Source organism: Oreochromis niloticus, linkage group LG14, assembly GCF_001858045.2.
Source record: "Oreochromis niloticus isolate F11D_XX linkage group LG14, O_niloticus_UMD_NMBU, whole genome shotgun sequence".
Lineage (NCBI taxonomy): Eukaryota > Metazoa > Chordata > Actinopteri > Cichliformes > Cichlidae > Oreochromis > Oreochromis niloticus.
The window spans coordinates 3,090,417-3,102,598 of NC_031979.2; the positions used below are offsets into that span (position 1 = coordinate 3,090,417).

General features: G+C 45.1%; 1 protein-coding gene across 2 annotated transcripts; it reads right to left on the reverse strand.

The window, feature by feature from the left end:
• Window positions 1-2,162: 2,162 nt before the first annotated feature.
• tbx2b (T-box transcription factor 2b) lies at window positions 2,163-12,036 on the reverse strand. Of its 2 annotated transcripts, none has more exons than XM_003453568.5 (8): window positions 11,082-12,036; window positions 10,015-10,835; window positions 8,903-9,170; window positions 7,247-7,393; window positions 5,970-6,046; window positions 5,635-5,804; window positions 4,142-4,725; window positions 2,163-3,721 (listed from the first exon to the last, which is right to left on the reverse strand). In XM_003453568.5, exons 2-8 carry the CDS (start codon window positions 10,371-10,373, stop codon window positions 3,272-3,274), a joined length of 2,055 nt encoding a protein of 684 aa, XP_003453616.1. In that variant the 5' UTR covers window positions 10,374-10,835; window positions 11,082-12,036; the 3' UTR covers window positions 2,163-3,271. The 2 variants fall into 2 exon arrangements, with proteins under 2 accessions (XP_003453616.1, XP_005474503.1); XM_005474446.4 differs by having other exon boundaries at window positions 7,247-7,399.
• Between the last annotated feature and the right edge of the window lie 146 nt (window positions 12,037-12,182).

The window sequence follows — 12,182 nt, forward strand, 5'->3', positions numbered from 1 at the left end:
GTAACTGAATAATAAAGTGTGCCATTCGCCCCTGACACGAGCAGAAGCAGTCTGTAATGTTTCACGAAACTGAAACATTCCAATAATCATAAGTTTGGTCTAAACATTTGCTGAACGAGGGTATTTAGCTGCTTTTCGATTGCAGGGCATGACTGCTTTATCCGAGTATAGCTGTAAGAAAAGCAAATGTAAAACTGTTAATAAACTACCAGTTTCTCCATGCAGTTACATAAGTAACCTTACACCCGGAGGCAGTAGAATATTTGTGTAATCTGGGGCATGCTGACTGATGTGAGACTAGATCCCAGCAGGCTCTGAAACCTCTCCTACAGACCTGCAGATAAGCAGAGCCTCTGCGCTGCTGTTTAGCTTTCACACAGTTCAAACAGGATAAGGTGCAGTTTGTCTCAAACGAACTGCGCATTTTCTCCTGTTTTCCTCCAAAAGCATAAATAACATCATAGAGCAACACTGATCATTTAACAAAGTTGTGAATAATCTTGGCCTTTTTACCCCACGCCGTCACCAGTCATTAGTTATGATCCACGGGGCCTCCACAGGAGCCTATTGATCACTCGCTGACTGATTGATTTAGACAAATACTTTTTTCTCCCAGTGTGCGAGGTCGACTCGCTCTCCCTGTTAATTGAAGATAACAGAGTGGCAACAATGGCCCCCGTAACAGAATGAGAGTCCTGTGATTGTCGCTGCAGAAAGAAAAGAAAAATGAAGAAGAAGGGGAGGAGGACGAAGAGGAGGAAGAGGGGAGGCTCTCTAATTAGGAAGCGGGGCGGTGTGGAGGCTGTGGCCGGCAGGCAGGCGACAGACGCCGGGTCCCGGACAAAAGGCTGTCTGCTGCCCTAAACTCCCCCTGCTTAACCCTTTAAACCGAGACACACACATGCAGTGACACACATAAACACACACACTGCTCAGGCCTCTGCGCAAGTCACATTTCTACTGAAGATGAGTTCATGAATGTACAGGAACACACACACACACACACACACACACACACACACAAATACGCAGCACTAACGTAATATTGCATTAATTCTTATTACTTTAGGCTCAAACTCCAAACACCATTCCATGTTTGGTTTCATAATACAACATTTATTTCCGCAGGTAAAAACATGTTCTGTTTCACACTAGTCCGGTCGGACTGTGAGCTGCTCTTTGCTTTAAACAGTTAAAGCTGCTCTCCGGCTGCAGCGGATGTGTGCGAGCGCAGCAGAGAAAGCTCTTCCTATAAATACTTCCATCACTTCAGTGTTTCTAAAAATACACACAATACTAAAGGAAATGCTGATTGACGGCGACCGAGGACCTGCTCGAAATAGAGCTGTGTGTACAGAAGACAGGTCCAGGAACTAAAACGATGTGACAAACTGCTGCAACAAAACACAAGAAAATAAAACATAAAAATGCAATTAAAGAGAGGCAAAGCCTGCTCTTTAATTCGTTTGCTCATGTAAAGTCTGAAACAATAAAGCACGCTGTAATAGTCATAGCTGTAGTCTTAATGCAAAAATTCTGCCAGCAATTTTGACCCACAAATTTCACCATGCAATTTAAATCTGTTTTTAATGACATGCAAACTCGACCCAGACAAATTTTCTTATCAAATTTAGTAAACCACACTTTTTCCTCCTGTTCGATATGTGGCCGACAGGGGGCGCTCCTGCCCCGCGCGTACGCGTGTGTGTCTACAAGCAGGCCCTTATTTGTGTGAAACCTTAGCTTAGATGACTTCATTAAAAAGGCTCCAAAAGTGGTGACAGTTGGTAGAGTGAGGTAATAATAATAATAATAATAATAATAATAATAGTAATACAACCTTTCGCACAACATTTTTTATTGAAATTGTGAGACAATCAAAAAAAAAAAAGAAAAAAGAAAGAAAGAAAGAAACAAAAAGAAAAAAAAATACCCGGACAACCAGCATAAACAAGATATTTCCAACTTTAAATATATTTATGAATAGATATGAACGATGCGCCCATAGGAGGAATTACTTTGAATGTCTCCTGGCTGAAGTGAAATAACCTGAGGTGTTTTAGAATCCATGTGGAGCTCTCTCTATCTCGCTCTCTGTTCCTCTGTGTTTGTCGGTGGATGCAGACTAAAACATGGCACACGTCTCCTAAAAAAAGTCATCGATGCTTCATACACAGTTTTTTTTTCTTTTTTTTTTTCAAACCAACAAGCGCTAAATAGCTTTGATGTACAGTATATGTAAAACGGGGCGGAAGGAGGAAGAGGAGGGGGGGCAGGATAAGTAAGAAGGGGAAAGTTCCATTCGAAATATATACACGCTAATATACAGCCTTGAATAAATTAATACCAATTGCATATTCTTGGATCTTAGCTTTATTTACAGATTTTTTTTAATTACATAAATAGTTCAGAAAGTTTTTTTTTTTTCTGGCATTAAATGATAAACGGTTCTTTCTTCCTCTCGCAGGCGGGACGTTCACCTTCCATCCCTTTTGAAATAATCAGACTTGCCTGTCGGGGTCGTAAGCCTCGTGTTCAGGCGTGGAGTTTAGAAACCAGGCTCGGATGCTCAAGTGCTTCAGGTTACCCAAACTTAACAGCACACACTTTCCACAGTGCCCCACGCACAGTGCGGAGCTGCAGGCTCTCGGGCAGGTTAGACCGGTATAAGAGGCCGATAGTGGCCTTGCGTGGTCCACCTGTGATATGACATGATGAAGTTTAATTCACTACTTGTTTGCTTGTTTTGTAGTGTCACTGTGACTCTCTGATAGACATCCTTGACCTTAGGTTAAAGTTTTTTTGTGATTATTTAATTCTTTATTTTCCTCACATTTGAGTTATTTCCTTATTATTCTTTTCTAAATCGTTTTTATTTAATGAGTGTAGAATTGCAGCAGGGATTTTTTTTCTGTTTTGTGTTTTTCTTTGTTTTGGTGGGTCTGGCCGTCCTCAAAAGCTAACCCTAAAAACACTGGGATTTCAGGGAGGACTTTGGTGTCTGATGGTGCTGAAGCTTTTCACGCTTTCCAACAGGTCAGCTCTGAAGGAAACTTTCAATACTTGTGAACTGAAAAAGATTAAATATAATTACATAGACTATATTTCTGTCTACCTGCAGCTTTGTTCCAAAAAATAGTCATAATTGGCCTTCATCAACGCCCATCAGTCATGCCTTCATCCCAGTCTCTGTAATGTGCTGTACAGGACATATGCACTTATAGTCCTCTAGTATTCAAGCCAAGTCTTCATCCCAGTCAGAGAGTCTTAATCACTTGGGACAGTCTGTATTTGGGGAGGGTTCCCTTTGGCCCTCCAGGCCGCTAACCAGTCTCTGGATGCTCTGCAGCTCGTTCACTGAGTCCTTCACGGAGGTTTTGGGAGACGCAACCCTCCCACTTGAGGCTCCTGTCTTGTGATTGCTGTGGTGCTCCGGTGCTGGGCTGGTTTCCCTACTGCCCGGTTTGGAGGACTCTGAGCCTGGGTTGATGCTTCCCTGCAGGCCGGTGGTGAGCAGGCTCGAGCTTTGAGGCAGAGAGACCGGGAGCTGGTAGGGGTTGAAGCGGAGCCGTGGCCTGGATGAGCCGAGGAAGGGGTTCCTGGAGAGCGGACTGGATGTGCTGGTGGCTGGGAGGGCTGAGGCTGAGGCTGCTGCTGCAGCTGCTGCCATGTAGGTGTAAGGATACGGGAAGAGACCCCCAAATGGAGGCATGGGGATGCCCTGAAAGTCGAACAAGGAAAGACACGTAGTCAGTGCAAAGATCACTGATGTAGGACGATCATCAAAGAATCTCTTCTTTTTACCTACTCACAAAAACATCAGATTCTTCCATTTTCTCAGACTATTTAAAACTGATTTAAAAAGCACTGAAGCAGTAATATATATTCCTGGGTTTGTTTTGTTTATTTATTTATTTTTACAAATAGATGATTCTACATTTCAAAAGGTGAATTTGATGAGTGTACTGTTGTTTTAATTATCAACAAACCTAAATTCCGAGCTTGCTGAGTGTAGAGTTTATGTCAACAATCATAGCATGAAGAAGGCAAAGTAAATCCTATTTCCCTGTCCTGCTGACATCACATGACTGCTACAGGTGTGGAGATGCACTAAATCATTTAAGTGGGTGGCTTTCCTTACCTGAGAGGCAAGCATATGCTGGGACAGATGGAAGGGGAAGGGGTTTGGGGTTCCTCCTGTGCCCTGGGTGGAGAGGCTGCCATTTTCCAAACCACTTGTTCCAGATACAGAGGCCAATAGATGCCCCATGCCCATAGCGGAAAAGGCTCCAGGGGCCATGGCAAACTGCCCAGGGTGAAACAACAGTGGCGATCCGGTGTTCAGAGGGTTAAAGAACTGCTGACTGTGCAGGCCAGACAGAGCCAAGCTTTGTAAATGGCCTGGGCTGAAGTGTGAGGGGCTCTCGGTCTGGACTACAAGAGGGGAGAAGGCATCCTTAGTGGCACTGATGCCTCCAGCCTCCGAGTCCTTTGTTAACACGTCCGTGGTGTCCTTCCTGTGCCTGCTTTCCACTTTGTCCTTCTCGAGGCTCCTTATACTGAATAAAGAGTCATCCTTCTTCTCAGCAATGGGTCTTTCCCTCATGCGCTCCTCACACCTGGAGCTGTAGGGGGACACGGGTTCGGGTCCTGGGCTGTTGGACCCGGTGCAGCGCTCATCTTGATGCTCCAGCTCTTGCTCGCTGTCAGTGCATGTTTTATCATCTAAGATGCAGAAATCAGAAAGGAGAAGGACACATAAGCACCAGTCCTCCACTCTAACCCACACACAGCAAATCATGTGGTCACGAGGCTGGTGGGGACGCTCTCTCCACATCCACCTTGTATGTTCCAGTCTTTGAGAAAATAACATTTAACCTGCATTTTAAATATTGTATTAATTTTGAAAAATATTCCTTGTCAGCCTGTGTGTACTGTTTTAGTGAGCAAAGATTGGAAAAATGAACATATTTAAATTTTTATCAGAGCCCTTTAAAACTAAATACTGAGACCTAATGGACTCACATATTTTTGAACTTGTTATAATGGCGGTTAGAGTTATAACATTCAGATGAAACTTTGAATTTCAAATCCCACGGCAGTCCAAAATTAGGCTGATTTTATTGTCTTTATACACAGTTCTTACCAACAAAATTAACAAATTAAATAAAGGCGGGTCAGTGCGTTATCTTAGGCAACCTTTGGTTAACAGGTGAGGAATGCAAACCAAAAACCAACGCAAATCCAACAGTAATATGAGTAACAACCAAACAGTATGGAGGTCAGAGTCCTGTGGCACCGTTTAAAGACATGTCACTGTTTTATCTGAACGCACCACTGTCCAAAAAACAAAACAAAGCAAAAACTGAATCGCAAAAAGCAAATGCCACAATAAAAATCTACGACTAATAGTAATTGGTAATAATAATAAAATAGATAATTTATGTATGACAATAATGTATCTACTCTGCACTCATAATTGAACTAATTTAATACTTTATCACTTTAAAATATGAAATTACTTCATAACCTAAATGATGATTACAGCAGCTCGTGGCTATTAACGCACCCCGCTGTCATGAAATCTAACAAAGCCCCTGCACCAAAGAAAAAATAAGCGGTAGTATCACTAACCTCGACTTGGCCTGCTGAACCTCAGCGGGCTGGTACCCGCTCCCAGCGGGGAGTGGACTGTGTCCCTGCCGGCAGGAGGTTCACTGGACGAGGCGTCCGAGTCCGCGCCCTCCCTGTCCGCCTTGCACTGGTCCTCGTACATCCGCAGCGAAGGCATGGACAGCTGCTTCCTGCAATAATAATGATAATAATAATAATAATAATAATAATAATAATAAATCAGTTGTCTTTGCTGAATAAAAAAAGGCCGATATTCAAAGCGCGCAGGCACACACACACACACACACACACACACACACACACACACACAGCAGGTGTTATACAGCAGTTTGTACCTTTTCTCTCTCCTTCCGTTCCCCGTGTCTCTGAAACCTTTGGCGAACGGGTTGTTGTCGATCTTCAGCTGTGTTATCTATCCAAAATAGAAGGACAGGAGCAGTTTTATACACACAGAACCACAGTAAAACACACACACACAAACACACACACACACACATTGTTACATTGTTAGGCCCCAGTGTCTCCACCTGGTCCACATGTATTAAAACAATGCCTTTGGATTAACAAACATACAGCGTAGACCTTGCATTCGCATTATTAATTAAAACGTAATGATGGTGCGTTATGCACATAGGCCCCCGGAGAGAAATTCTGCCACGAAATATTCCTCTGTGGGGCCACAGAGGCCTTCGACCCCAGAAAAATGGCGGAGGATGCAATACTTGAACAGATAACGCTCATATCAATAATTAATACTGCGGTTTGGAACACTGCTGCCTCACGATATGTGAAGGAGGCCGATGTGGCTCCGTGTATTTGAAGGAGCCACACAGGCCTCGGGGGAGCTTCCGTGCTCCTGGAGGCCCTCCGTGGCCCCAGAATTCAACGCTTCAGGCGCTTCCAGTTTGAGCAGCGAGTCTGAGCATCTGTCCAGTCTAGCTGCAGTGTGACCAGCCCTTTAAATGCCTCCTCAATTGTGTCTTTTTGCCGTAAACGTTTAGAACATGACCCCCGCCCCTGGACACGAGTCCCAATTAGCTTCAAGAACGAGGCGAACGAACAGCCAAGGGCTCCAAAATAATGCCATCATTTTTCTTTTTTTTACAAATTCAGTAGGAATGATTAGCTTGGATATGAAAATAAATAAATAAATACATAAATAAATGACTCTAGTGTCACTTTGACAAGACAAAACTTTCAAATATGACGTCAGTCATTTTTAACGCAACGTCACAACATTCATAACCTCCATTCTCCAGCATTTATACGCCTAATTTATTCACTTCTGGACAAGGTAATAGCCCATTTATAGCCCGTGAATAGCCGATAACACACACACACACACACACACACACACACTCCATTTGAATTCATAGCTAGATATGTCGGCTGCAGCCACAAATCCAAGCAAAACAGCAATTAAAAAAAAAATCCAGAGGGACATGGGAGTCCTCTGCAGGGAAATTAGGCGACCTACAAAATCAGATTAAGTCTTCGGGGGTTGGTGGCGGGGGGAGAGGACGCTGATGTAGGACGTTTATTTAGGATGTTTATTATGCAAAGTATAGCAGCCATATTAGAGGCCGTCGGTGGAGTGTGAACGCTGACTCACCTTGTCGTTCTGATATGCTGTCACAGCCACGAACTCGGTCTCGGGGAACACGTACGTCCTGAAGGTGCTGTAGGGAAGCTTCAGGATGTCGTTGGCCCGCACTATGTGGAACCTGGGCTGGTACTTGTGCATGGAGTTCAGGATCGTCTGGACCAACACACACAGAAAGCGAAGCTTTCGAGTGAATATCACGGCATGTTTATGTCTCTCTCTCTCAGATGCTCAACCTCGACACCAGGCAGAATCTGTTGCAGGCGGATCATCCAGCGCATTGTTATTGATGCTGTTATAATTACTGTGTAAGCAGCCTGGTCTGTAATTAGTGCGGGGCAAAGGGAAAAACCTTACCAGGCCACACATGCTGCCATGAGCGATCAGAACCACAGAAAAAAAATGATTTGATCCAATTCCTAACAGCACAAAGAGCTACAAATTTCACAAGTACACACGCAGAGACACCAGAGCGGCGTGGAGTTACTGCCCGGTGGTCTGTTTTGACGCATCAAAGACATCACACGCAAAATTTAAAATTCCCCCAAAATGGACCGGATACAAAGTAACAGTGAATATACAGAAAACCAATAACTTTAGGTGAATGTACGAGGCAGTACAAGCCCAAATCAGCGCTGCACACACCAAGAAATTCTGCTTCTTAGCTATTGCAAATTATTTAGACTGACGCGTCATGTTCCATTTATTTCCAGTAGAAAGCACACAAGGCTGCCATTCAGATACACACTGCAAAATTTGATAATATGCCCCTTTGCAAAGTGCTAGCGTTATTATTTATTTGATTTTAAATGCTTTGTAAAACAAAAAAAAAAACAAAAAAACCCCAAAGTAAAACCAGTTATTCTGGATAAAACACACTCCACAAATATAGAAATGAAAATATAAAAAACACAATATATACAACAGCCATATGAGGTTAGTAGCTGGAGGGAGCGTTTCGCACTCACTTCATCTTTCTGACCCGATTTGGTAATACACCACTTAATCCTCAGCCTCGCAAACAGTCGGCTTAGATATGCTGGGTTTTTTTTTTTTCTTTTCTTTTAAGTTCCCAATACAATCCGGCCTAAAACAAAGGTGTACAGTAGGGAGGTGCAGTGCAAACTACGGTCAGGAGGTAAGGAGGCCTGTAGGTGCTGCAGCTCAGGCAGCTGGGCCTGGCTTTGGATATCAGGGTGGAGAAAAATGCAGACCGGTGATATTCTGCAGAACAGCGAAGAGACACAAGTTCCAAGTCAAGTAGCGACAAAGTGACAAAGCTTTGGGTGTAAAGACGTCACGTATTATATTCTCCGTTTATTTCATTTTAGAATACTGTAGAAGACGCTGATACTCTGAGCAAATTTATGTGAGTGTTCCACGTCTCTCAGCTTTACTGAAGCTACTTGATCATTTTTCTGTGGCAGTTTCACACCACAAATTCGCTCTGTGCTCTCTTTTTATTTATTTTCGGATTTTTTTTCCCGTGGTCACACTATCACCCATTTCCCCTCATGTCTTCCAATAAATAAATAAATAAAATAAAAAATCCATACATGTCGAAAATGTCACCTCTAATATTTCCAACACTCAGTGCAGCGTGTAAATATGAAAAATATCCTCCCAGCACAGAAGAAAGAAAGAAAAAACTCTATTTGTACTTACAAATCCATGTTTGTCCGAGATGTTGTTGGTCAGCTTGAGTTTATGGAAAGCAACAGGCTTGGCCATCCACTGCTCGCCGGTGGCCGGGCTGTCCGGGTGGATATACATCCTCTTGGGCATCTCGGGGTCGGCCTTGCCCGCCACCATCCAGCGGGAATTGTGGAACTTGTAGCGGCAGTCGTCCGCCGCCACGATGTCCATCAGCAGGATGTATTTGGCTTTTTTATCGAGGCCGTTTATTCGCACTTTGAACGGAGGGAACATCCTCCTGCGGAGAGAAACACACACGGGGAGTCAACACGCCGCGATACAAGCCAAACACAACTGCACATTATCCTGCAACATTTGAGCAAATTTGACAAAAGAGGCGTTGAGGGAAAAACGCGGCGCTCGTACAGGCAGAAATATTGCAATTGTCAGATATTCTTCTCCAAAGCTGCACACAGTTAGGCGACAGCAACGCGCAAAAACACAGTGCGTGCGTGTGTGTGTGTGTTTCTGTGCGTGTGTGTGTCCAAGCCATCCACTACAAAGCTGAGGAATATATTTATGACCACACCACCTCATGTCCCTGCTTTTTGAAGTGACAGCCTGTTTATAAAACCCAGAAGCTCTGCTGCCTCCACAGAATGCAGTTTGAGAGATAAAACCTGATCAAAGCTCTTACCACATTTCCCCCAAAATATCCCACATATGTGCTGTGGTCACGGTGGAAGTAGATGACAAATATTTCAAGACAAACGGGAGCTTTATTCAATAACTGGCTCCTCTCCCACAAATGTAGATGTGGGCATAGTTATTTAAAACTACATTTAAAACTGCTATTGAGGGTATAATTACTGGTAAATGCCGTGTCCTCGCTGTTTTTTAATGTAGTTTTTTATTTTTTAAATAAATGAGCAAACCAACAATCACTGGAAAAATATGTACCGACCGTGCAAGGCCTGATAAAAGAGGCTGCCGTTTACTGGCATTTTAGCTGCTCTAAAATTCTCGAGTAATTCTCCGAACTTACTTGGACGAACCGAAAAGGGTTTAAACTGTATGGAAATAAAAACACGTTCTCCGGATATCCGTGAGCGGATCTATACACATCGGACGAGAGTTCTTACCTTCCTGACTTGGTAATAACCATCTCCGTTCCGAGTTTGTGAAACTGGTCCCAAAGATCCTTGGCTTCCAGTGTAACTTTTGGATCGTCGTCCACTTCCTCCTCGGGCTCCAGGCTTTTCATGCTGCGGAGATGAGCCGCCTGATGGTGACTGAGAGCCGGGTGGAGCCCAGCTTCCGCCGCCCCTGCCAGGCCGTGGTCCGTGATCGGCTTAGTGAGAGCACCGGGAGGGAGGCTGAGCGCCGGGAAGAAGGAAGGCTGAGCGGCCGCTAGAAAGGCGGACATGGGGAAGTCGGTCGGCCGGTGTGCGTGGAAAGGGTGATAAGCCATTGCAGTCCCTGTGAAAACTGGATCTCTCATCGGTGCATCCACAAAAAGCGAAGTGAAATAACAGATATTTTAATGGTATCTCCCCCCAGCCCAGAGCCAGAAGGTCCGCTCTTCGACAGCACTCAGTAATGTCTGTAAAGCGGCACAGTGAACACACAGCGCGTTATCGGGGTGAAGAAAATAGCCCAGAGTTGCTGCTGATGTGCGTTTCCTTTGGTTCCTGCACCGAGTCCGTCAGCAGAAGTGGCGCTTCAGTAGAAGGCAGAGCCCGGCTGCGCTGTGTGCCTCTCAGAGAAATAAGCTGTTTCTCAGTCATCCCACACTGACTGGAGAGATGTGGCCCCGTTCACTGCAGATCTGTGACTATCTCACATGTCCTTCCTGCCTCCATCCCCAACACTAATGAACCAAGCCCCTTTGATTGCTGATTTTACGCTTTCTGGACCAATTGTGGGCCCCTATAGGCGTGGTTCTGACAGCTCCGGCCAGACTCTAGGAGAGGAGGGGGGACAAGAAGGTGTCGGAAGCATTAGCAGTAAGAAAACATGTCAACAGAATAAAATATTAACCAATGACAGGAAAGATCGGGAAATCCCACCCCCATTTCTAAGCCAAACACCGGGTCAGCCCTTAGTTCTTGGCCGGTGGAGGCATCACCTCTCTCGGCTAGCTTTTTTATAATGTCGCCTGCGGAAAAAAAACCCAACCTGTCCACAGACTCAGTGTCTTAATACTCACCTTCATACAGAGGAACAGCCTCACTTCTCCATATTTGCCACAGTGTTTTCGAACATGTCACAGCAGTAAATCTCGCAGCTCATGCTCTGCATTCCGGAGAGATTTCTTCTCAAGAGCTGCTGCTCTCTCGGTCGCTCTATAGTCTCTATAGAGACTTCGTAATTATAGCGTCGGCTGTTTTGACGATTAGGCTGGATTTGCCTCACACTAGTCCAGGCTATGTTAACCGTGTGTATACTGAATCGAGCCTCAAACAGGCTCGGTTTCCCCGGGCGGGAGCCGCGTATCTGTGCGTTTTCCTGGTGGGGCTGACGGGGAGGCGGCAGCAGAGTAAAGCGGGCTGGAAAAGACCAACTCTGATGCTGCGTGGAGCAAAAACAGAGGAAGCCCGATGAATATTGATGAGTGAATTTTGCGAGAAAAATGAGGGAGAAAAAAGCGGTGAGTGCTCACTTCGATACCATCTCTTCCTTGTTTGGCTGCAGATGAAGTTTACTGCATGTATTTGAACTTGTTAGTATTGTGTCGCTGCTTTATTCCTGCTGTTGCGGTGCTGCTGGCTGTCGTGGGGATTATTTTTTCTTTTCTTTTCTTTTCTTTTTTTTAAACTCCGATATCAAACAGCGGTGAGATGATTTAGAGCTCAGTCTGAGTTTGGGGCAGGCCGTGGTGGTGTGTAATCTCCGACAGGTTGTATTTTGTCAAACCAAGAGCAGTGCGGGACTCCAGGAGCCAGGAGGGGGTGGTGGTGGTGGTGGTGTGGGGCACCAGCCTCCAGCACTCTGCTCTGCGGAGCTCCTTCGGCAGAATCCAGTGAACTCGGACTCGGTTTGTTGGAGAGTCGCTCGGCGCCGGTCGGCTGATGCGCCACAGTAAGAACAATCTCCTGTCTCTTTAGATTTACCCTCAAGTGCTGTGAAGCGAAGTCTCATCTGCGGCTCTGCTCCACTGTCCTGCCTCGGTCATGACTCAGTGTCGGATCTGAGTCCCCCACCCCCCCCGCCTCCTCGTTTTGGATAAACAGCTGCCCTCTCCGGGCTGGGACGATCGCGAGTGGGCCACAGGCGTCACTTGGACAAAAACTGAAACAAAAAGTGTTAA